A 24,913-nucleotide genomic window follows, 5' to 3' on the forward strand; every position below is an offset into this window, starting at 1 on the left:
GACATGCCCTGCGGGAGTATAGGTTGGTTCTGAGGGGCGGTGTCTTGGGGGCGGGTCCCCAGGTGAGTGGGAAGGGGCCTCGGCTGTGGAAAGAGTTGCAGGATGGCCTATGCAGAAAATGGAGCCATGTTACCTCCCAACATAGCCAGAAAGGGAAGGCAGGACTGAGGGCGTTCCTGAGGGGTAGATCTATGCTGGACCAGGAGAGGGGAAAAGGACTGGACCCAGCCCTGGAGAAGAGAGGGAGCCCAAGAAGATGAGGGGAGTGTCTGGTCTGAGAGGGGCGTGGTCATTCCAGGGTAAACGCAGAGCTGACACTGCTGAGGAATGCGTCAGGTATGAGGGGAAGGCGTGGTCGACGCGGAGGCGGGGCCAGGGGTGGGAGAGGAATCCGGACTTGGTTGGGTCGCGGGGAGCGTGGATGATCAGGACGAAAGGGTCTGGACTGCCGAGACGGGAGGCTTTGGGAAAGGGCCTGGCCCAAGAGGTGTGAGTCCCGCCATGAAGGGTGGGGCGAAAAAGAAGCGAGAGCGAGGAGGCGCACAGACGTGGGCGTGGCTGAGCGCTGGCGGGGTCTCTATGGCTCAGACTGCTTGTCCTGATGAGTGAGAGAACCAAACAGACCCCTGTCACTAGCACCTTGCCACGAGTCATATCCCTTTCCCACCCTGAAGCCAGCCGTCTGACTTCCAGCCCTCTGCTTTATCTCTGCCAGCATACGGCGTGCTCAGAACCGTTAGCCTCCACACCCTCCGCATCAAAAACTGAATGGACTCCCAACCTTCAGCAACAGTTCAAAGGCCCAGATCGCGGCTTTTCTTCTGTCTTCTTTTTGTTAAAGACGGTGTCTGACGGCTGAGCGGTGCTGGCACACGTTTTTAATACCAAAGCTCTGGAGGCAGAGGCAGGCAGCTCTCTGTAAATTTGAGGCCAGGCTGGTTTACAGAGAGTTCCAGGACAGCCAGGGCTCCACAGAGAAACCCTGTCTAGAAACAACGACTTCACCTCCTCGGGTGACTGCGCTAAACCTTCCTGTCTCATCCTCCTCAGCACCGGGCTGACAGGCATGCATCACCACATCTAGCTCTATATTATTATTATTACTATTACTGTTGTTGTTTGGTCTTCCTTCTTTCTTCCTTCTTCCTCGCTCCCTCCACCATCCCTCCCTGTTCAGGGCTCTGTGGAGCATGGAGCCATCTGAAAAAGGGATTTTAAGGCATTCAACCCACTACAAGCCAGACTCTGTCCTGGAGGACCCTCAAGCCTTGAACTCAGTTTTTCTTTAGTCCTCTGAGCTGGTGAACTATTATGAAACCCCAAGTATGAGCCAGGTGTAGAGGCACAAGCCTTTAATCATAGCTCCATGGAGGCAGAGAAACAGGCCAATGTGGGTTTGTCAGTACAGCATGTCCCAGGGCAGCAAAGGCCAGCCAGTCAGCTAGAAAGTGCAACTCCTTCAAGTAAAAGCACACAGCAACTGCCAAATTTGGCCTCCCAAAGCCTGCTGAGGCAGTAAGATAAGGAGTCCAAGCTCAGCCTTTGGACAGCAAATTCAAGGCCAGTCTGGGCTACCTGAGACCCAAACAAACAAAATAAAGTATGATCAAACCCAATGAAATACAGTAGGTATTCAGACGTTGTGTAAAATCCCCAGGAGATGATGCTATACAAACTGACAGACACCAGCCATTGCTCTGTAAACACTAAATGTGGAGTCTCTGCAGTGCCCATGCTCTGGGGACACATCCTCCTCCGCCCAAGGTCAACTCTGAGTTTTCTTCCAGCTGTGTTATATGCAAGCTCAACCCCACTGGCAGAGAGGTCCATAGCTTGCATGCCTTCCACACATGCTGCCCCAGTCAGTGGTGTCCATATGTGTGCACACTTCACACTTGTGCAAATTCAACACACGTGTCTGACATACAACTACAGCCTAGAGACAGGCAAGAAAGCATGCCTGGGGACCCTGCCTGTGCGTCACCCCTGTCTCAGGTCAGAAGGCTCTGGAGGCCTCAGGAGCTTCAGGATCACATAGCAAAGGACCAGCCAGTGGTTACAGGTGGTTGTGAGCCCCCGTGTGGGTGCTGGGAACTGAACCTCAGTCCTCTGCAAATGCAAACAGTGCTTAGTCACGGAAATCTCTAGCCCTTCGTTTTCCTGCTTTATCTTTTTTAACAAGATGCTCTAGGCTGCTTGTGAAGGTGCACGCCTGCTATCCCGGCACTCTGAAGGCTGAGGCAGGAAAAGCACAACGCCAAGGTCAGCCTGAGCTACTCAGCTTCTCTCCAAGAGAACTAAAGGACTGGGGCAGGCAGATGGCTCCGTGGGTGAAGGTGCTGGCTATGAAACCCAACAAATTGAGTTTGCTCTTTGGAACCCACATGACAGAAGGAGAGAGCTGACTCCTGCAAATGGTGAGCTGCCCTCCACACACACCGTCGGGTATGTGGCTTCTCTTCAGAATAGACAGACACACAAACAGATAGATAGATAGATAGATAGATAGATAATGAATAGATGATTGACAGATAAATGATAAATGACAGGTGATAGAGAAATAATAGATGATAGATAAAAGATAGATGGATAAATGATAGATAGATAGATAGATAGATAGATAGATAGATAGATGCAAAAAGAATAAAGAAAATAAACTTCATTTTGGTATGGAGGGCTTACCCTGGCCCACTTTGACATTATCTGAATCTCGTTATATTACACTGACAAAAAACTTCTAAATGAAGCCACATTCTGAACTACCAACGGAAAGAAAATTTGGTGGAAGGACACCACCTCATTATAAGTCATTTGTAGTTGGTTAGAATTCGATTTACTTGTGTGCCTGCATGCAGATGTGTGTGTGCGCCACAGTAGACATGTGGGAATCAGCAGGCAACTGTGGGGGTCAGTTCACTTTTTATACCATGTGAGCCCCAAGGTCAGCATCAGGTTCTTGGGCTTGGAGGCAAGTATCCTTCACCACTGAGACATTTTTCCAGGCCCTTACATTGTTTACCAAAAGGTATAAATACAAACAAACTGCCACAAACTGAAAACATCTCAAAACATCAGTTAGACTGATAAACAAATACAGTCATACAAAAAGCACTAGGCATGATGACGTTCCGGAACATTGCAGCTGGATACAAGGTAAGGGAATAGTTCAGTGTCAGAGCTCAAGGGCCAGCAAGGAGCAAGGGAAAAGGAGTGGCCGCCACTCTTCATCCTTGCCAGCCTCCGCAGGCTGAAGCAGCCAGGTGCCCTGGAACTTGTGGGCAGGCTGGGAGTCTGTTCCTATGACAGCCCAGGGAAGGGGCTCTCTGACGGCAAAGACACCCTGGCACGTTCTAGATACTGACGGTAAGGGTGTCATTGGAAGAGTTTACTTAAGAAAACAGATTTGCTGGCTGACTGTGACTACACCGTGACTATCCTGCAAGCAAAAATATGGAAAGCAAGCTCATATATTTCATATTGTTTTATATCGTTGTGTTCATGTAGAGTATTCATGTATGTGGAGGACAGAAGTCAGCTTTAGGTTTCATTTCTCAGGAGTCATCTACCTTGTTTTGAGACCGGGTTTCTCTGTGTAGCTCTGGCTATCCTGGACTCACTCTGTAGACCAGGTTGGCCTCGAACTCACAGAGATCTGCCTGCTTCTGCCTCCCAAGTGCTGGGATTAAAGGTGTGCACCACCATGCCTGGCTATTGTTGAGAATTTAAGTACACTCATACCAGGCTAAAACCCTGCCCTCAAGTTCTGGAACATTTCTGAAGTATATTCTAATGGAAAAATATACCTCCATGACATGCATGCTGGTCAGTGACAACAGCCATTCCAGATGGTAAGAACTGCACAAATGCAGCAGTCTGAGGGAGTTCAAGAGGGAAGGCAATGCTTTTTTCAGGTCAAGATGGCCTTTGTAAGTAACAGTGCCATCCCTGCTTTAGTCAGAGTAGAAGATATTCTAGAATGTCCCAGACATTTGAATATTTTTGGAACACTGTACAAAAGCCCAGAATGTTCCAATACATTCCAGGTGGACATGATGTAGAAGGCCCTAATCAAGTGCCAGAAAGAGCTCATGGGAAAGGCATGGGGCCACAGTGGCTCGGTGGGAAGCAGGGCAAGGCCAAGGCGGAGTGGAGAGAGTGTCGACAAAGATGTATGGAGAATGGCTTCCTCAGTGTGTGGGACACAGCTGTGACCAAGACGCCAGTGCGTCGCATCTGGCAGAGGGACCATTTGTTAAACCAATCATCACACAAGTGAAAGAGCAACTGCTTAGTTGTCAACATGATAAAAACTATAGTTGAGACATTGTGACATGGGTTGCGGGCCAGAGTTGGGAGGCTCAGGAGAGTCCTTCGGGCCAAAGAGCTGATCAGGAGTGCACAGGGAACAGCCTTCAAGGCACAAGGAACAGCCCTTGTGGGGATCAAGAAGCAACTTTAGTGTGGGAATCTGACTTTGCTCTCCGTTCCCTCTAGGAGGAGGCCAAAAGTCCCCATCCTTCCTGAAGTGTGTCCAGTGTCAGCAGCAAAACCAAGTCTGGGTGCCCACAGCTCTGGCCCTGGCAGAGGCTGTAGGCAGGGGACTAGGACACTGGCTCCATGGCAATCCTGTGCCACCTGCACATATGGTTGTTGCTGCAGGTTGCCATGAATCCAGCAAGACACCTGCCACCACCTGATCTGCATAGTATACCAGGTGACGACAAACAGAACTTCAGGGACGATTGGAAAACTAAGGCTCCAAGTTTAGGCTCACCCCTGTGGTCAGAGGCTTCTGTCTCCCGAGACTCTGGAAGAAACCAGCAGCTCATATAACTGGTGGATGGTCCTGAGTTCCTCACGGGACACTGGAGTCCTTCCCAAGCCACCTCAGGTGTCACTGAACTGTGGCAAATCCCCTATGATCTGAGTAAATCATGCTGACAGGGTAGACAGCCACAGAGAGCCTCAACAGCTGAAGAGACTCCAAGTAACACAAGGCTCAAATTGGATCAAGGGGCTTTCAGTCTGGTGACAGAGCACTGTCTAGTATGTGTGTGAAGCCAGGGCTCTGTCCCCAGCACTGCATAAACTAGGTGGTGGGGACCCAGGCAAGCTACTCCAGCACATGGGAGATGGAGGCAGGAGGATCGGGTGTTCAAGGCCAACCTCAGCTACTTAGAAGCTGGGCCGGTGTGGATGGGTGAGGAGGAACCAGTCATCTCAGCACTGACGAGGCTAAGAAGGATCAGGAGCTCCAGGCCAGCTTGGCTGAGATTCCTGTGATCCTGTGGCCGGATTACAGCGAGTAAGGGTTGGTGTCTCCACAGAGCTGACTGGAGATAACACTGGACTGGCTCATGGGGGCCTTGCTGGCACAGTATGATTTGGGGGTGCTGTGTGACAACAGAAATCAGGAGACATCCACGTCCGTAATCACACTTGCTCTTTACCAGATAGGACCGGTGGGAAGCTGGAGAGGACTGGGGCTGTCAGCTGTGAGAAGACAAGCATGAAATAAGGGAAAGAGGCCCCGGGGAATGGATGGGCTCCTTGTAAGTGGTGTGGAGAACTGGGCTAACTTGTTAGAGCAGCCACTTAGGGGCGGGGGGAACCACACAATGTTCTGGTTGCCAGAAGAGGGCTCCCAGTTCATACTACTGAAAATACACTCAAAAGTCACTGACACTCTCCCAGTCACCTCAACACTTAGACTGAGGAAGGAATCTTGACAGTTCCAGGCCAGCTTGGACTACATAACAAAAACAAACAAACAAACAAACAAACAAACAAGTCAGCACAATAAAGGCAGGAGGAAGAACTCAATGGTTCAAAGACTGCTTGGTCTCCCCAGCGAGGGCTTGTCTCAGGAATGGAACACCCGCCTAGAATTCCCTAAGGAAGGGGTGGGGGTGGAGCCTCTGCCTAGAATGCCCTAGTGAGGGGCTAGGGTGTGCTCAGGGATGGAGCTCCTGCTTACAATCCTTTACCAGGTGCCCTAGGACAGAGCTCTGCCCCTAAAAGTAGGAAGGGAAACCCAATAGCCACAAAATTATCAGGAGACTTCTTCAAGCACATACTAAAATAGCCACTCTATCTTTTATTCACTTTATTTAAAGGTTTATTCTTCCTCATCCCCTCCCAGCAGGGAGTCCCCACCATTCCTTCCTTGGGGGGCTGGGTCACAAAAGATAAAGAAGGAAAAGAACCTTAGCAGAGGGAACCCCTAGACCTCAGCCCCCACGGCAAGGATACGAAGAAAGAAAAAGGCAACGCAGACAAGGTTCATAGTCAGAACTTGTGAGTAAAGCCAAAAAGCCAGCAGCCAACAAGACAAGACAGTGGGGCAGGTAGGCCAGACCTTCCCCTCCCAGCCACTTAGGGCCCTTTGTCTAAAGGGGACTAAGGGATATGCTGTCAAAGAGAGGGAGGTAGGATTAGGGGGTAGATGAACCCAAGCCTGGTTCTCCACCCTGACCTTGGACTTCAGGGTGCGGAGTAAACACGTAGGAAGGGGCCCCTGCATTTGGCAATAGGCCGGAGATTACAGTGTGGTCAAATCAAGCTTCACCTTGTAAGGCAGCAGGCTATCCTCACAGGCAGGCGGTGGGGGTGCGAGCAAGGGCCAGCTGGACTCCACCAGGAGGCCCTTATGCTGTTCTGAAGGCAGAGGCTGTAGGGATTGGCTTGTTTGGATTACCAGAGATCCCAGGGCAAAGAGACCTGCCCAGCCAACCCGCTCCCTAGCCACCATGGGTGTTACTCACCTGGAACCTGAGGTGCTGGCCCGGGGTGGTGATCAGAGAGCAGCAGCTCAGCCACAGCATGACCAGGACGGAGAGGAAGAGACAGCAGTACAAGGCCCATCGAGGCAGCCCCGAGCGCCTGTTCCAGGGCAGGCACCGCTCAGCCATCTGAACCTCAGGCAGTGGCACCCGGCCCGGCCAAGCCCACGGGCACTCACCGGGACATGCAACTGAGAAAGTCACTCTCTGGTTGGTCCTCGGACACTGCCTTGGCCTTGCTGGTCTTCACTCGGGTCTTAGCCCTCCTCACTTTGTCCAAGGGGTCTACGGGGTCTCAAAGGTAGGGAACCACTCACCCCCCTGGCCTCAGCTAAGAGGCCAGCCTGGTGAGGAGGGAAAGGGAGGCCGGGACTTGGGCAGGAGGATGTGTAGGGCTGGAGTGCAGATGCAAGGGATCCTGGGATATGAACCATAGAATGTGGAGGTTGACCATGAACCCTGGGATCCCATGGATCCTGTGAGGCTGATCATAGATCTGCTGCGATCTTACCCACGTGCACCTCCAGGGCCTCGGGGTGGGGCCCTGTCCAGGCCACCTCCACGCGCTGCAGACGGCTCCCTTGGAATGCAAAGCTTTCTACCACAGGCTGGGTCTGAGCAGGAAACAGGATGTCACAGAGACACCTTCTGATCTCAGCAAGCTCATCTCAGACCCAAGTGGGCTGCAGTTCCTTGTCCAGGTGCCCCAGTTCTCCCCGGGGTCGGGCAGGAGAACATCACGCTTGGGCAATATCCATTAACCTTAACCCCAGAACAGGAAGATGCCCAGGCCAAGGACACGGAATTCCTGTGATTGGCTGAGATGGTCATGTGACCCAACCTGTGCCAATCAGAGTAAACTCCTATTCCTGTAACCGCCCACTTGGAGAGCAGGCAAGATGGTTCAGCGAATAAAGGTGCTGTCTACCAGCCGGACAAACTGAGTTCCTTCACTGGAACCCACGTGGACGGCAAGAACGGATCTAACGTCGGCCGAAGCTCTCCCACAGGATGTCACTCTGGTTCACCCTGTCACAACTCTCTTACCTGGAACACCACCACCTTCCGGTTGTCTGTCTGAAGGGAGTATGTCCAGGTGGAGGACACGAAGCTCTGGGCAGAACTCATAAGGTCACTGCAGAGCGTGGAGAATAAGTCCAGGAGTGCCAGAGGCCCAGTGGGCGGTTCCGAAGCCATTGTCTGGAAGGGGAAGCCCAACAGCCAGGTCAACACACTCACTCTGGGGCTCTGGCCTCCTGACTCCGCCTGCCCTGAGGGGTCAGCTGTGTTCTCTGGGTCCTTTAGGGGGAGAACTCGGTCTCTCCTGGGTGTCTGGTTTTGAAATGGGGGTTTTAGGTTAGGGGTTCACCTGCTGCTGCGGCTGGGTCTCAGGGTCAGAGGTCTGGCCCCAGCACCCGTCACTGCAGGCCCGCTGTTCCGGCGCCTTCACGTATGCCTCAGTGCAGGCTGTGGGCCACACGATGGCGTCACCGGGGGCCGCTTCCCAGGGCGCCTCTGTTGCGGGCCCACGGTGCACCCAGCCTGGGGACACACCTGCTTCACACTCTGTCTGCGTGGCATTGGGCCTAGAGCTCCTGGCCACGAAGCGACAGATGGAGAAAAGCCGACAACCACGCTCGCAAGCGCTGGCCAGCACGGCCTTGTTATTTGGGGACTCTGAAGGACCTTCCGGCTCAGGCTGGGAATGAGATAGGGACTCAGGCAAGAGGCCTCAGGGAAGAGAGCTGGGGTCCCCTAAGAGCCCGGGAACGAGCTGAGGCTGGATGGAGAGCTGGGCTCGTGGGTTGCGGGCGGCTCTGAGCAACAGAAAGCAGCTTTCTGTTCAGACTGGGGCGTGAAGGTCCCGGCGGGAGGAGTGGACCCAGCGGTCTCCAGGTCCAGGCTGGCAGAGGGCTCCTCAGAGAGAAGCAGAGAGCTGGTTCTTAGGGGCACACAGGAGCAAGGCTGGCTCAAGGAAGAAGCAGCGAGAGAAACGTGGAGAGCAGAGAAGGGCGAACACGGGGTCGCGCAGACGCCCACCGCCTTGCGCCGTGTGGGAGCTCTCTCAGGAGGGCTCAGCATGCCCCCCTCCACACACTGTTCAGCCAGGGCCCGATTCCTCCCTCCCTCCCTGGAAGGGCAGTGCTGACAGCCCCCCACCACCACTTCAAGCCGCCCTCAGCACCGGCACCCCAGCCCCTCCCCCCCGAAGATGCTCTACCCTGACTTCCCAGCCTCAAATGAGGGTCCGTCTCACCTTGTAAGGACCTCTCCCACATTCGAGGTTCCCCGATCCAGGCCCCCTCTCCTTCCAGGCCCCCAGGCTCCAGCACTTCCATACCAGGGACTCGCTTGCCCTCCCCCACCTAAGGGTCTCCACCGTCGTTTCCAGGACGGGGTTTCTGGGCGGCCCTCTGTTACCTGCGCGGGCGGCGGGCCAGGGTGGCGCTGGCGACACCGCTGCTGGCACCTCTGGGTGTCCCCGAGCTGCGGGGCGAAGGGGTCATGCGCTGGCGCTGGCGCGGCGGACGCCGCCGCTAACAGCAGCAACAGCAGCGGCAGCCGTGCCGCAGCCATGGCCGAGCGTGCGCAGCGCCCGCCCCGGTGCGGGCGTCGGAATGCGGGACCAGGTGTTGACGTCACTGAGCGAGGCAGCCTGGGAAGAGGGGGAGCTGCGGCGAGTGGGGCGGGCAGGTGAATCCCCCCCCCCCCAGCCGGGACATCGCGATGCTCATGGCTCGTCGTCTGTGCCCCCAGACGGACCTGTGGTCCATGGAATGGCAAACGGGGCCTGGCTAGACAGCATGATGGGCCTATCTCAGGCCACTCAGGGAGGGAGGCCACGAGCAACCAGGGCAGAGAACATCAGGGTCCTTCATCAAGAAAGTTAAAAAGAAGGGACGAGGAGCGTGGACAGGGAGGGTGAGGGAGAACAGGGCCGTAAGAGAAGGAGGCAGCGAAGGAGAAGGAAGAAGAGGCTGAAGGCTTAGGAGAATGGATGGGGAGGGGGTTAGGAGAATGAGAAGGGGAGGACGGCAAGGTGGGGGAGGGGAGAGGTGCAGCTGGAAGGAGAAAGGCGACGGCGAGGGAGGAGGGGACCGAAGGTGTCCGGAAGACTTGGGAGTGGAGAAGGAGGCGGGAAGGAGAAGGGAGGCCAGCAGAGGCAGGGGCGCCACAGGCTGGAGCCGGGCGACGGCACGGGAGCGCTGGGAAAGCTGCCGAGCCCCGGCCAGGCTGCCTGCGGGACGCTGCCGCTCCGGGGAAGGGACCTTAGGGCACAGCACTGCGGTGGCCCCCGTCCTCTCCAGCCCAGAAACAGCCCTGAGGGAACCCAGAGGCCCCACGCCCTGGCAGGGCCTCTAGGCCACTTTTCCACATCTGGTGGGAGAACTTGAAGCAAACAGGGACTGTCGCTTTCGTCTTGGGTTCGGCGCTCCCCTCGACCTCCTCTCCCCCGGCGCGGGGCGGAGGCTCCGAGCCCCACGGGCCTGCTTGGCACAGGTGCCTGCGGCCCGCGGGTCCCGTCGCCCCTCCCAGCAGACGAGGAGGCCGCTCTCGGGGTCGCCGGGTCACGGGAGCCGCAGGTTCCGGCCGGGAGGAGGGGATGACGCGCCCCGGGCTGCGCCGGCCGCTCGCTTTCATCTCGGCGGCCCCGGCCGGCCCCCACGTGGCTTAATCAGGCGCGGCTGTGCCTGGCGGACCCAAACATCTGGATCCCGGCGCTCCCCTCCCCCTCCGGGCCCAGGCCTGCCTCCCACCAGGGCACCCGGGGACCGGCCCTGCGCGCCGGGACCCCGCGGTCCCCCCAGCCAGACGGCTTGGCGGGTGCCTATCGTCCCAGCACTCGGAGAGGCTGAGGCAGGAGGATCGCAGCGAGAGCAAGGCAAATCTAGACAACGAAGTGAGTTCTAAGTCAGCCTAGCCCACAGAGTGAGACCCTGGCTCAAGAAACCAAACACAAAGCCTGTTTCCCCAATTTACAGGTGGGAAACCTGGCATCCGGGCGCCTGGGCAGAGCCGGAATTCAAGTTCACACTTGCCATCTGCAGAGTCCCGGGCACTTAACCCTTCCGCAATTACGGTCCTTCATTCATTTCAAACAAACACTCCTTTCAACAAAGATTTTCTTGTCACGACTATTTTTTTTTTTTTTTCTTGCAAAAACCTATAGGGTAGGGCTGGCCACCCTTCCAAATTAGGTCATCGGAACCCGGAATGGCACAGGGAATTGGCCTAAGTGACAGGATACAGAAGAGAGCTGGCAGAGGCTGCCACGGTGTGTGTGTGGGGGGGCTTAGAGGGAGGGCTGAGACAGGGGGATGGCTGTAAATTTGAGGCCAGCTTGGGCTACGTGAGACCTTATGTGTGGCGGGGGCGGGGGGCGTCCTGTAGTTGTTTGCAAATGGAGAAACTGAGGCTTGAGGGGTTGGGTCGCAGCGCCGCGGGGCTGAAAGAGTTTGATGGCTTCCAGCCACCCCACCCCCACCTTTTCCGCTCCTCTAGGCCGCTGAGGGGAAGCGGAAGAGGACTTGACCCCGGCCCCCCAGGTGAGCCCCGGCGCCCCTGCAGGCGTTCCCGGGGGAGCTGGTCCAGGTGAGGGGCGGGCGGCCGGCGGGCGGCCGGGGTCGGATTTCAGGAAATCCGCCGACATTCCTTCGGGGCTTAAGAGGGAAAGTTGACTCGCCGCCGCCCCGCGTCCCCCCCCCCCACTTCCTACCCCCCGGGGCGGCGCGGCCGGGGGCGGGGGGCGCTGTCCGCGTGAATCAGCGGACTCCCGGCGTCCGGGAACCAGCCACCGGGTCAGGCGGGCAGCAGACAAGCGCCCTTTGTCCCTGGCCGCCCTCGGCACGACCCTGCTGACCCCCACCCCCAAGCGGAGTGTCGCCCAGCAAGGCTGGGTGGCGCCGAGGCTTGCTGACTTGGGGGAAGCCATGAGAGGAGGGGCGCGATGCTCCCCCCAAACGTCTGGCCATCTTGGGACGCAGCACCAGTCTTGTGGGTGCAGAGGAACGAGGAGCCCAGGCCTGGCCCCAGGGCACACAGCCCAGGCCTGGCCCTCCACACAGCCCACCTCTAACACTTCAATTTTAGCACACCATGAAGCTGAGGTGAAGCACCCACTGCAGGGTTGCCCGGGCTGGGGAGAGAGGCTGGGGCAGGCACAGGCCCTGCGCCAGACCCTCGCCCAGAGCACGGGCAGGTACAGGCAGGAGTGGGGAGGCGCTTCTGGAGGAAGGTCAGCTCTGCCCTTCGAAGTCAGACAGGCCTGGTGTCCACCCACCCTGCCGCTCCACCTCAGAGCCTGGGTACGGATCTGGGAATCTGAGGCTCAGGAAATCTCCCTGATTTAAACCTACAGGAGACCCCTGGCTGAAGAGTTCAGGACTAATAGAGAGCCCTTCCAGCCACCCCTGACATTCCCAGCCACCTTCAATGACTTAGGTCAATATTTGTCAGAAAGTACACCATGACTACCTTCCTTTCCTAAGCAGAGAGGCCTGGACTGGGGAGGAAAGAGTTAATTCCATGGGCCTATGAGGACAGGGACTGGGTGGCTGCACCTTAAGGTCAACATCATTACCCAAAAGGGTAAAGGTCACCCAGAGGACATAAGTCAAAAACCAGAGAGAGATGTCTGCCAGCTTGGGTCACACGGCGAAGGGAGGTGTGTGGAGCCTACTTTGAGGCCCTGTGCTCCATTGCTTGCTGGGGCTGTTTTCTGGATACTTGGAGGGCCAGGTTTCTTTCATGACTTCTTGTGTGAACTCTCCTGGCCCTCACTGGGCCCAGCATGCGGTCTGAGGGCCCTCAGGTGTTCAGGGCTTACAAAGTTAAGTGGCCTGCTATAGAGCCCAGGCTTTGATGAATGGCTATGCTACAAAGACAATAATAAGAGGGTGAAGGTGGCCATGACGTTAAAAAGGGCTTAGGGACGTCACAGAAAGGGCCCTGAAAGCACGGAGCCAGGCAGTTGCCACAACAGCCAGGAGGCTGGAGATGGCAGCACATGTGGAGAGCGCCTGGTGGGCGCTGGAGCAGAGGTGGGTCTCAGTCCTTCAGAGCCCGCTCTGGCCTGTGGTTAAAACAAAGACAGGAGAAAGAAACCCCAGAGGAGGCCCTGCAACATCCAGGGTAGAGGATGAGGGGCCTGAACCAAGCCGGGGGTGGGGGGGTGTCAGGATCTCTCAATGGGGGCGTGTTTTGGAACCAGGGCCAACGGGATTGCTGATGGATTGTATGTGTGGGAAGAGGGGAAAGCTCGAAGTCCCGTAGCTCCAGGTCGTTGCCTACAACACCTGGGTGCATGGGGAAGCTGGCCTTTCCACCCGGGACCAGGGAGGAGGTACACATTCCGGAAGGAATAAAAGAAAGATCTTCACTTCAAAAGCCTCCCAGGAGCCCAAGTTCCTACCTCCCTACCTATGCTGGGAACCGGAGAGAAGCAGGCACGGTGGGGGAGGGACAATGACGTCCTGGAAACGTGGCCAGCACCCTCGACCTCCACAGAACCAACTAGGCCACCTGGCCACCTTCTCAGAGGGGACCTGCAGGCCAACGAGCCACCTCTGGACCCTACTGTGCTCCTCAGATTTAACACTGGGGGACATTTATCCCCCGGACTTGATTCTCCCTATCAGCTTTTCAGCTGCCCCCAAATTATCCACCGTGCAAAAGAAGAAACTGAGGCACAAGAGGCCTGGTTTGGCCCCAGCAAAATGGCAGGGGCCTCCTTCGTTTTTATTTCATTCCTTTGTCATTTGAAGCTACCTGGGGGACCTTTAAGGAAGGGGCTGAGGCCCGCAGGGAAGAGTCGAACTCTCGGGGAGCTGTGGCTGGGAGCCGTTCCCCAACCAGTGGGGTGGGACCACCCGGGAACTCGCATTTCAAGCACCACCCCACCAGCAAAGACCTTGCAGGCCAGGGGCCTCCCTTCTCTTCTTGGGCATCCGGACAGGGTGGAGTCGAAGAAGCGATCAGGGAGATGAGATGCCAGGACTGGGCTGGCCCGGGAGGGGTCCCCCAAACCCCAAACAGTGGCCAACAAAAATACCCCCGAGAAAGAACTCCGCGCTCAGTCCAAGAGAACTATGCGTTGCTCGGGGCTGCCCGCGTTACCTGGGTTAGCGGGCGGCGGCTGCCGCCGCAGCGATTACTCACCGCGTGGCGCACCCCACCCGCGGGCCGCTGAGTGGATTTTTCCGTGGGGGGGATGTGAAGAAGTCTAGGGAGAACTCCTGCACCGATGCTCCTCTGGGAACTAGGAATACGAGGTTCTGGGCCCGTTCGCCAAGGGACGCGACTCTGCCGTGTGCCCACTCTCGGGGGCTCCCTGAGCGCTGCCCACACCCTAAAGCCAGCGCCCGCAGGGGGACGGGCGAGGTGGGCCCGGAGGCCGGGGCTCGGTGCCTTCGGCTGTTTCTTCCTGTGCGGCCGAGGCTGCGCAGCGAGGACGAGAGACAGGGGGAAGGAGGACTCTGGAGGGGGGGGGGCGGAGGGACCCGGGCGCCCAGGGCACGGGGTTCGGGGGCGGCTTACCAGCCCTTGGAGAAGGAAGAGGGGCTGGAAACGCTGAGCGGGCTCAGGTACTGCTCCGGGAGGGCCCGGGGGCCAGAGGAGGGGCGGGGAAGGCGGGGAGCCCTGGAGCCCTGGGGAACCCTAGAAAGGCGGCGGGCTGCGAGCTGGGGGACGGAGCGGGGTGGGGGGCGCAGGGTCCCGGACGAGGGGCTGGGAGCCCGAAACGGGCGGGGACGGGGGGGGTCCCGCGGGCCGAGGGGAGGCCGTGGGGGCTTCGCGCGGGAGCGCGGGGCGCTCGGGGCGGCGGCTGGGCGGAGGCCGTCCGGGCGGGGCGCGCGGTGCCCGCGGGCGGTGGGAAGGCCGGTGCGGGGCCCGCGATCCCCCCCCAGGGGCCGGGCCGGGGGCGGGGCCGGGCGGGGCGAGCGGCGCATTAGCGCCTTGTCAATTTCGGCTGCTCAGACTTGCTCCGGCCTTCGCTGTCCGCGCCCGGCGACGTGCGGGCGGCCGCGAGCCCCGGTCTGCGCCCCCAGCCGCCCCCGCCCCGCCGCGGCGTCGCCGTCGCCGGCCGCTGCGCGCCACCCCCATGCCCGCCGCTCGCCCGGGCCCCGCCGCCCCATGCGCGCGGCGGCCGCCGCGGCCGCTGCCCTCGCTGTGGTCGCCTCTGTTGCTCTGTGTCCTCGGGGTGCCTCGGGGCGGATCGGGAGCCCGTGAGTACCGCGCGCCCTGCGCCCCACCGCCCCGGTGAAGTCGGGCTCGGGCATCCCGGGGGGCAGCCGCGGAGGAGGGGAGAGGGGCGAGCGCCACCTGGACGGCCTGGGAACAAAGAAAGGCGGCCCTCGGGGCGCCCTCACCTGCGGTCGCACAGGGCCAGCGCCCCATGGCCCGAGGACGCCCCGGGAGCGTCGCAGGCCTCGTACCTGGGTCTCCTTGACGAGGCCGCCCGGCCAGGCTCCTCCTGAGGGAGCTCGCGGTGCCGGGGAACCCACTCGAGGGTGCGGGACGCCTGGGGCTCACGTCTACGGCTTCCATCTCTGGGCGGAAGAGACGCCTCCCCGGCCGGGGGCGCACGCGGGGCCCCGCCGAGCTGGGTGCGGGGACGGAGTGGGGGCCCTTCCCCCCGTGAAGCGCCGAGCCCCCGGGGAGGGTGGGGCGGGATGGGGGCCTCCTACCCTGACCGCCTGGCACGCGGCCCGGGGTCCCCCGGGACCTGCCTCTCGGCGGGGCCGGCGCCGTCCCCTCCCCCTCGGGTCCGCGGGGTCCCCAGCACCGGGGGCTCGCGGCGCTGGCTGAGAGGCGCCGGCGGCGGCGATCCCGGCGCAGAGGAGAGCGAGCGAACGAGCGAGCGTGCCCGGGCACCGCGGCCCGGCCTCATTGTTGGGGGCGCCCAGCGGGGCTCGGGGCCGGGAGCCCCCTGTCCCCGGAGGCGCTCCCGGCCCCGGGCCCCCGCCCCCCGCCGGGATGCGGGCTCCGCACGCAGACCCTCCCCGAGACACACCCAAAGACACACAAAAGAGCCGCACTGGCTGGAGTCCCGTCGCTGCCCTCCGACGCGCTGCGCCCAGATGCGGATTCGCACACCATCCCGGCGCTCGCATTCCAGCCTCGACACGCGCGCGCACACGCAAGCACTCGAGCTCCCACAGTCGTCCGGGAGCCCGCGCCGGGGCACGCGTGTGGCCGAGCGCGGGGACGTGCCCCCGCTCCCGCCCCACCCGAGTCACAGGCCACAGCGCAGGGCGCCACGCTGCGCCCGGACTCCGGGGCAGCCCGTGCCGAGTCCGCGGGCCCTGCTCGCCCCCCCTCCGGGGACGGACTCCGCGGTCGGCTGCCCGCCGCGCCCGGCCAGGTGGTGGCTGGCACCCGGACCTCTGCGGAGCCGGTGTCTGCGGGCCCGGCTAGTCGCCCAGTGCCACCGACAGCGCCAAGCTTTGTTTCCTGGGAGGGCCGCGAGCCCCCGCGAAGGTGGCGGGTGGGGGTGGCGCGCTCCCGCCTTGGGGGAGGAATTAAGCGAGGCTCTCACACCTCTGCAATCTGTTTGCACTTACGGTGTGTCTTAGCACCTGACCAGCCGGCCGCTGGGTCGTAAAAGCGTGTGCAGGTACCGGCGGGGCAAGACCCGGCCGCCAGGGCCGCTGGGGAGGGAGGCCACCCTCCCGCCGGCCTTCCAGGGAATCTCACACTTTTCCCTTTTAAAACACATGGTGTTCTTTTTAATAACGGCGGCAGCCCCGCGCTGGGAAGGGGAAGAAGGCTGCACAGGCCCTGGCGCGGTGGGGGAAAGGAGGGAAGGAGGAAGAAAAAGGGCGGCCTCCCCCTCCAGGCTTGGGGGGCTGTCGTCAGCTGCTGCTCCGGCTCGCTTGGCATGTGTGCACCCAGTGGCTTCGGCCCATTGTTTGTGAAGCCAAGAGGGAGGCTGGCGTCCTCCATCCCCGGAGCTGCAGGGTGCCAGGCCCACGCCGCAGCCCAGGACACCTTCCCCGCCGCGTAGCGGCTCGGGGAGGGCGTGCCAGGTGTCCTGAGTTCGCTTGGGGTGGGGTGTCCCAGCTGCCCCGAGGAGGCAGCTTGGGCTGTCCCGTCCAGGCGTCCTGGCCTTGACCGTCCCCCTCCCCCAAGCCCCAAAGGGCAGCTGCAGCTGCCGGGAAACCAGGCCAGGCGGGTGTGGTGAAAGGGCAGTACCCCCCAGCCAGGACCCCCCAGAGAGTCCCCGTCCTGGCCAGACAAAGGCCACGGAGGGACAGAGGGGTGTGAGCACGGCCCGGGAGTGCAGGCCCTGGGGTCTCCCAGCCAGCCGAGGGGGGCGCCCGGGCAGGAAGCGGTGGGTGGGCCGGGGTAGAGATGCTGGCACGCCCCAGTTCATGCCGGAGGAATTCCGAATTAGCGGGCGGCCGGCTGCCACCCCCCACCCCGGCCTGCTCCCCAGGCTCCTTCACACGGACCGAGTCAGGCTCAGCGGTGCTCTCAGGCTACAGCCAGACCCACCTCCTCCGAGTTTGCTCGGAGAAGTTCACCCACCTTGTGCACCTAGAGTGTGAGGGACTTTCAGGGCCGCCACCAAGTTTGCTAGAAGTCCGGGGCTGGGTGCAGCCCCGCTTCTTCCAGACCCCTGGGGAACCCTTTTTACAAATCTCATCAACCTCCCCTCCCCCCCAGCTGGGGAGTCACTTTTCCTCCCTAAGGGTTGGGAGCCCTGCAATGTTTGCTAACCTTTTCCTTTGCATCTGCCCCAGGGCCTTTGCACACACGGGCCTCCTTTCCAATTGTGGGCGCCTCCTTTGGCTCTTGCTAACTCTTCCCAGGGCCTTGAGCACTCAAAGCTCCAGCTTCAAACTCACTCATTTTTTTTCTTCTCTTCCTCCTTCACCTTCTCCCTCCTGTCACTTTCTACCTCTCTCTTTTCTATTTCTGTGGCTTTGTTTTTGGTTTTCTCGAGACAGGGTTTCTCTGTGTAGCCCTGGGTTCCTGGAACTCACTCTGTAGACCAGGCTGGCCTGAAGCTCAGAGACTGGCCTGTCTCTGCCTCCCGAGTGCTGGGTGTAAGATGTGAACGACCACACCTAGTAAGGACACGTGTTTTGCTGTGCCTTTGTTCCTGGGGGCCTCAGTTCTCGGGGTAGTGAAGGCACTGGATGAGCGAGTGAGGCCTGACTCCTGCCCTGAGTGAAGAAGCCTCGGAAAGTTGAGCGTGGGGAGGTCCCCGGAGAGGCTGGGAACACTGGAAGCTCCGGGCAGCCTGGCTTACTGGTCTCCTGGGGGACCAGGAACCTTCCCACACGCCTCCAGCTAGATCCTCTGTCACTGGCACCGGGATGGCCACCAGCTAGGTCAGAGGGTTTGGGATGTGTTCCTTCTCTTTCCCCTAGGCCATGCTGTCCCCCCCCATCCCAGCCCATGAGCAGGACAGCTGTGGGCTGCCCTAAGGGTAGCCATGCTGACCACATGACTGAGGCTACTCCTACGTGGCCATTACTGTGACCCAAGGAAGACTGAGTATGGAGAGATAGGACTGCCGACTGGGTGTGAGGGTAGTTGGTATGTGTGTGAGCCTCAGAATCCTGAAGGCTGAGGCAGGAGAATGGCAGGTTTCAAGACAGTCAGGGCTACATAGTGAGATTCTGCGTAGGAAAAAAAAAAAAAAAGACAAAGCAGTGACGGCGCACACCTTTGATCCCAGCACTGGGGATGCAGAGGCTGGCGGAGCTCTGTACGTTTGAGGCCAGACTGGTCTACACAGTGAGTTCCAGGACAACTAGGGCTACACAGAGAAACCTTGTCTCAAAAAACCAACCAACAAACAAAATCTAAAAATAATGAAAGAAAGGAGGACAGGAAATCTTGTGTGGTGAAGCACCTTGGTGACTGTAATCCTGGCGACCTAAGCTCTGTCCCTGGGACTGGTGAAATCAGAGCCCCGTCAGCAGACGTCCATGTGCGTGTGACGGTACATGCACAGGAACCATAACAAATACTAGAAAAGGCTTACTCAAATCCAACTGCTGCTTTAAAAAGCTTACTTAGTTTTGATTGGGCATGGAAGTACACTTTTTTTTTCCCTTTCCTCCAGTCTGGTTTCTGTAAAGCTCTGGCTGTCCTGGAATGCACTCTGTACCAGGCTGGCCTTGAACTCAGGGATCTGGCTGCCTCTGCCTCCAGAGTGCTGTAATTAAAGGTGTACGTCATCACCACTCAGTGGAAATGCATTTTTTTTTTTTTGAGACAGAATTTCTCTGTGTAGCCTTGGCTGTCCTTCACTGGCTTTGTAGACCAGGCTGGCCTTGAACTCACAGAGATCTGCCTGCCTCTGCCTTCCCAAGTGCTGGAATTAAAAGCATGAGGCACTGCACCGATCTGAAAGTATATACTTTCAATCACAACACCAGAGGGATGTCTGTGAATTTCAGGACAGCCAAGGATACACAGTGAGACCCTGTTTTCCTCCCCCTCCCCCACCAAAGGCCAAAGTGTGCTTTGTGCTTGTGACTGCATGTGTGTCCCAGCGTGTAAGCATTCCAGGACAACCTGTGCAAGTTGGCTCACTGCCACAATATAAGTCCCGGGTTCAAACTTGGGTCCTCATACTTAGCAGCAATCACCCTTATGTACTGAGCCATTTCCATGGCCTGGATGGATGAATTTCTGAGACTCCTGTAGCTATAGCTGGGATCAAACTCACTCTATGTGCCCCAGGGTTATCTTGCGCCTCTGATCTCCCTGCCTCCACCTCCAAGGGATGGAGTGACACGTGTGTGGCCCTTCTCCTGGCTGAGGCAGGAAGGTGCTGGCTGCGCCACGTGTTCCTCAGCTGCGGTTGCTTCATTGCTTCTGCTTGTCTGTAAGATGGGTGAAAACCAGCTTCCGGACGCCTGGACGTCCAGGCGGGTGAGGGACTCTAGGCTCCCGTCCCACGTCTGACACGTGTCCCTCTTTGACCGCAGACACAGCTGTGATCAGCCCCCAGGACCCCACCCTTCTCATCGGCTCCTCCCTGCAAGCCACGTGCTCCATTCATGGAGACACACCCGGAGCCACTGCTGAGGGCCTCTACTGGACCCTCAATGGTCGCCGCCTGCCCCCTGAGCTGTCCCGCCTACTCAACACCTCCACCCTGGCCCTGGCCCTGGCCAACCTTAACGGGTCCAGGCAGCAGTCAGGGGACAACCTGGTGTGCCACGCCCGGGACGGCAGCATCCTGGCTGGCTCCTGCCTCTATGTTGGCCGTAAGTGGGCTCCCAAGACACTCAGACAGACCGTGGGCAGCAGTGGCAGACGTGGAGAGTCTAGTTTGGGTCCTCTGAAGTGGGCGGGGCCGTAGGCAGGCGGGGGTGGAAATACTGTGCGCGCAGGCGCGGTCGTGCCCAGGACGGGCACTGCAGCTCTGCCCCCATCTGTCGTCCTTCTCTTGCAGTCCCCCCTGAGAAGCCCTTCAACATCAGCTGCTGGTCCCGGAACATGAAAGACCTCACCTGCCGCTGGACCCCGGGTGCGCGTGGGGAGACATTCTTGCACACTAACTACTCGCTCAAGTACAAGCTGAGGTCGGTGGCCAGGCCAGCCGTGCTGGGTGACTTCAGGCAGACGCTTGCCTTCTCTGATCCAGCGTGTTCCTGTTGAACCCAGGGACTTCAGAAACCACGTCTAAGGACTCAAAGGACACTGTCCTGCCTCCACAGGTGGTATGGCCAGGACAACACATGCGAGGAGTACCACACTGTAGGCCCTCACTCCTGCCACATCCCCAAAGACCTGGCGCTCTTCACTCCCTATGAGATCTGGGTAGAGGCCAGCAACCGCCTGGGCTCGGCGAGATCTGACGTGCTCACCCTGGACGTCCTGGACGTGGGTGAGCCCCGACCATTGAGAGTCCAGTAGAGGCCCTCCACAGTAGCCCCGGGTGTGTCTCCGTGAATGAGAGCCTCCCCCGAGCCTGCCCAGCATTGTCGGCTGCAGGGCAGTGGGTGGCTACCGCCGGGTGCAAACACTCCCCCCAGACAGTCGAGATCTCCCCACTCTGCAGAAAACACCTGGCCAGAACACCCTCCCTCCCAGCAGCCCAGGTGTTCAGGAGGGAGTCCTGGGGGACAAAGGAGAGGGCGCCCAGGTCGGGAGGAGCCCCAGGAAGCCGAGGCCTGGAGCTGGGGGGCGAGGGTGGGAGGCAGGAAGTGGATGATCCCTGAGCAGAATTGGACCTAATCTAATTAGGGTGTTCCCAGCCCAGAGCAGCCTGGGCCATTTAACCCTTCCAGTGCCTCACTGAGGATTTGGGGAGAGAGAGCAGCCTGTGCTCTCTCTGTGGTTCCCCAGAAGGGTCCCTGGGTACCCCAGGCTTGTTTCCACTCCCCAGAGCGCTGGTGTCTTCCTGGCATCCTGAAGTGCCATCTAACCCTGGGTTGTTCCCTGTGGCTGCCACTACTGCCCCACTTAGGCGTCAGTAATGGACCGGGCAACAGAGGTGGGCTTGGGGCAGAGACGCGTGGGGATGGAGCCAGATGGCACCCTTGTGGGGTGGAATAGAGTAAAGCCCCTCGCCATCCTGGCACTCGGGAGGCCTACACAGGAAGGCCACGGTTGGTGAAGCCACCCGGGTCACACAGTGAGACCCGGGCCCAAAACAGCAGCACTGCCAGCCAGCTGTGACTCGGTACTGACTCAGGGGTCTGAGGGGCAGGGCGAGCCCACGGGGGCCTGTTGGGCGAGAGCGCTGCTGCTAAGCTGCCCCAGTTGGACAGGCTTGCTGCTCTGTCCTTCCAAGGATGGGATTGTGTGTCTTCCATCAGAGACCGGTGATTCCAGCTCGCAGTCCCAGTTGCTGGCTGTTTCTGGAATATTAAATGACAGTGGTCTGTCAGGCCTGGGCCAGTAGACAGCAGGTGTGTGCGGCAAATGCAGGCAGGTGTCCCAGCGTAGGTCACACCATGGGGAGACCTGTTCCTAGACAATTCTCACCAAGCAGTCTTCAGGGCTGGACCCACTGTTGCAAGCCTTTAATCATTACCAGCAGTAGGAGAGGCAGAGGCAGAAGGATCTCTGTGAGTTCGAGGCCAGCCTGATCCACATAGGGAGTTCCAGGCCAGCAGGGCTACATAGTCCTTGTCTCAAAAACAACAAAAAACACCTCCAGTGACCAGGCCTGCTCCACCCCCAGTGACCACGGACCCCCCACCTGACGTGCACGTGAGCCGCGTTGGGGGCCTGGAGGACCAGCTGAGTGTGCGCTGGGTCTCGCCACCCGCCCTCAAGGATTTCCTCTTTCAAGCCAAGTACCAGATCCGCTACCGCGTGGAGGACAGCGTGGACTGGAAGGTGCCCGTCCCGCCCCGGGCCCGCCCCTCGCCCCGCCCCTCGCGTCTGACCCCGCCCTCCCTGTGCAGGTGGTGGATGACGTCAGCAACCAGACCTCCTGCCGGCTTGCGGGCCTGAAGCCCGGCACCGTGTACTTCGTCCAAGTGCGTTGTAACCCGTTCGGGATCTATGGGTCGAAAAAGGCGGGAATCTGGAGCGAGTGGAGCCACGCCACTGCTGCCTCCACCCCGCGAAGTGGTGAGCGCCTCCCCAGGCTGGGTGGCCGCGCGGGAACCCCCGTCTGCCCGTTTCTTCTCATTTTTGACACAGGGGCTTCAGGTGGCGCAGGCTGTCCTTGAACTCAAGGATGAGCTTGAATTCCTGATCCTCCTATCTCCCCTTCCAGACAGGATGCTGCGATGACCACCACAATCATGAGATTAGCCATGTCACACTTTAAGCCTGACATTTGGGGAGGGGTGGAGAACACTGTGACCTGTTGGAAGAGAACGGGAAACGGGCTGTTTCTACCCAAGTACCCTAGACCCTCTAGAAAAGTTAATTGTACATAAACTAGAACATTACAGCCAGTCATCCCTTGGCCCCACCCACACAATCCCTAGACCACAGTGCCTTGTGCCTGCCACGGGGAGGGGTCTCGACTGCTGGGCCTTCCCTCCAGCCCTTAATTTAAAGTAGCCTAGGCTGCCTTAGTATTTGGCCATGAGCCTTACTTCTTTTCTTCGGGTCCCTTTCTCCAAATGGGAGGGCCTGAAGATGACTCCCTTGCCCTGCAGACTTCCTGAGCCCATGGACCTGCCTTTTATTCTATGACACACATTGCTTGAAGTGTCTGGCCTCAAGTCTCCCCATCTGCCAGGTTTGGGTAGCACGGTCCAAGGCTAGTGCCCACCCCACAGTATTGCAGTCAGGAGAGGAGAAGGCTCCTATCCCCTAACCCCTTCCATCAGCCCCCAAGACGGAGAGAGCACTCTTTCTTCCACGAGGACACTGAAACCCCCCAACTCAGACTCATGCTCACTTTGGTGATGAGGGGATAATGGGGAAACTGAGGTCCAGAGAGTCCTGGAGGAGGAGAGGGTCAGAACCAGCTCCAGCAAGCTCTCCAGCCCCCATCTGGGCCCCTCCAGGTTCCGGGCTGGGCGGGAGTGAACACAGCTGGGAGGGGCCGGAGCCTTGGAGCTCTGGCCCTTGCTCGTGCCCAGCACCTGCGATTCTTGCACGGGAGCCAGGAGGCGGCTGCGTCCGCCCGGGAGACTGGGGAGGCCGGGGGTAGGGTGGGGGAGGCCGGCAGGGGCTGTGGGGGCCGAGGCTGTGCCAGGGGCTGTCAGCGAGTCCCCAGTTTTATTTATGACGTGAGGCCGATGTCCTTATCCGCTGGTCTGCCTGGGGATGGCTGCGGCTGGGGGTTGGACCCAGGGGTTGGCCTCCTACCTGACCCTCCCAGCCCCACACCCTGTCACACCGGATCATTCTCTCTGGCTTATCTTTGCTGTCTGCCTCCATCTCCTACAACTGTCATCCACTTTCCAGGAGCCTTTTATTATTAATGTTTTTTGCATTTTAATATAGTTGAACTTCTGAAATTGCTTTTGGATGCTGTGCCTTCGTGAGCGAGTGTGCCACAGCACTCGCGTGGAGGTCAGAACTTTTTCTTGAGTAGGCTCCTCCCACCATGTGGGACCAGGGCTGGAGGCTAGCCCCCTCCTCCCCTCTTTTTGGACAGTCACAGGTAATCCCAGCTGCCTTTAAATTTGCAGCAATCTTGCCTCTGCCTACCAAGTGCCGGGATGACAGGCTCGCGCTACCACGCGTGCACGAGGAGGGGCCCCTCTCCCTCCCAGTGACTGGGGGCACAGCCCCAGAACCTCTGCTCTCTCGGTCTTTGTCTTAGTTTGTCCGGGTCCCTGTGTGTCTCCCTCTAACTTGGTCCTCCTTGCCGGTCTCCATCCGGCTGGGTGACACCGGCCCAACTTGCCCGGGCCCCCACCAGGCCGGGTATGGGAGGCTGCGGGCCTGCGCGCGCCCCCTGCCGGCAGAGCCCCAACGCTGCCGCTCCACTCTCTCTAGAGCGCCCGGGCCCGGGCGGAGGGGTGTGCGAGCCGCGGGGCGGCGAGCCCAGCTCGGGCCCGGTGCGGCGCGAGCTCAAGCAGTTCCTCGGCTGGCTCAAGAAGCACGCGTACTGCTCGAACCTTAGCTTCCGCCTGTACGACCAGTGGCGTGCTTGGATGCAGAAGTCACATAAGACCCGAAACCAGGTAGGAAAGTGGGGGAGGCTTGTGTGGGGGTGCGGAATCTGAGGAGGGACCCGGATGTGCAGCCTCCACAACACTGCGCTCTTCTTTCCAAGCACAGGATGAGGGGATCCTGTCCTCGGGCAGACGGGGCGCGGCGAGAGGTACGGGGGTCCCGGTGGGCAGGGGTTGGGGCAGAGTAGAGGCGTCCCCCCACTCTTGATGACGTTGAGGGGGGAGCTCTCCTCTGAGCACGCAGCCCGTCTAGGCACCTCAGGCTTCACTGCGTGATCACCCAGGGGACTCTCGCGCTCCAGGCTTAGTGGAACCTGTTTTCTGCCCTCAGGTCCTGCCGGATAGACTCTAAAGGACAGGCCATCCTCCTGCCACATGCAGACCTGGAGGCTCATTCCAACTGCAGCCCCTCTGTACTGTCATTCCGGGCACCAAAGAAACGCCACAGCTCTGGTTCACATGACGGGTCAAGCTCGGGTGCTCCCCAGAGTGGGCAGGCAACCCAGGGCCCTCCAGGGGTCTCTTAAATAAAGGAGTTTTTCAGGTTCCTGTGTGTGTGTCTGGGGCCTA

The 24,913-nt window shown here is 59.4% G+C and overlaps 2 protein-coding genes across 6 annotated transcripts; one reads left to right on the forward strand and one right to left on the reverse strand.

Annotated features, from left to right (window-relative positions):
- Window positions 1–6,091: 6,091 nt before the first annotated feature.
- Tmem59l (transmembrane protein 59 like) lies at window positions 6,092–9,410 on the reverse strand. Of its 2 annotated transcripts, none has more exons than XM_021638048.2 (8): window positions 9,204–9,410; window positions 8,337–8,481; window positions 8,152–8,249; window positions 7,830–7,982; window positions 7,294–7,396; window positions 6,962–7,076; window positions 6,765–6,882; window positions 6,092–6,670 (listed from the first exon to the last, which is right to left on the reverse strand). In XM_021638048.2, exons 1-8 carry the CDS (start codon window positions 9,357–9,359, stop codon window positions 6,542–6,544), a joined length of 1,017 nt encoding a protein of 338 aa, XP_021493723.1. In that variant the 5' UTR covers window positions 9,360–9,410; the 3' UTR covers window positions 6,092–6,541. The 2 variants fall into 2 exon arrangements, with proteins under 2 accessions (XP_021493723.1, XP_060237914.1); XM_060381931.1 differs by having other exon boundaries at window positions 6,962–7,067; window positions 9,204–9,409.
- A 5,344-nt stretch (window positions 9,411–14,754) lies between these two features.
- Window positions 14,755–24,890, forward strand: Crlf1 (cytokine receptor like factor 1). Of its 4 annotated transcripts, none has more exons than XM_060381980.1 (10): window positions 14,859–15,004; window positions 19,730–20,011; window positions 20,200–20,329; window positions 20,465–20,634; window positions 21,136–21,243; window positions 21,937–22,094; window positions 22,163–22,331; window positions 24,165–24,352; window positions 24,445–24,492; window positions 24,675–24,890. In XM_060381980.1, the coding sequence occupies exons 1-10, from the start codon at window positions 14,881–14,883 to the stop codon at window positions 24,693–24,695; spliced, it is 1,398 nt and encodes a 465-aa protein (XP_060237963.1). In that variant the 5' UTR covers window positions 14,859–14,880; the 3' UTR covers window positions 24,696–24,890. The 4 variants fall into 4 exon arrangements, with proteins under 4 accessions (XP_060237965.1, XP_021493690.1, XP_060237963.1 ...); XM_060381981.1 differs by having other exon boundaries at window positions 24,450–24,492; XM_060381982.1 differs by lacking the exon at window positions 21,136–21,243 and having other exon boundaries at window positions 14,755–15,004.
- Window positions 24,891–24,913: the final 23 nt, after the last annotated feature.

Source organism: Meriones unguiculatus, chromosome 4, assembly GCF_030254825.1.
Source record: "Meriones unguiculatus strain TT.TT164.6M chromosome 4, Bangor_MerUng_6.1, whole genome shotgun sequence".
Taxonomy (NCBI): domain Eukaryota; kingdom Metazoa; phylum Chordata; class Mammalia; order Rodentia; family Muridae; genus Meriones; species Meriones unguiculatus.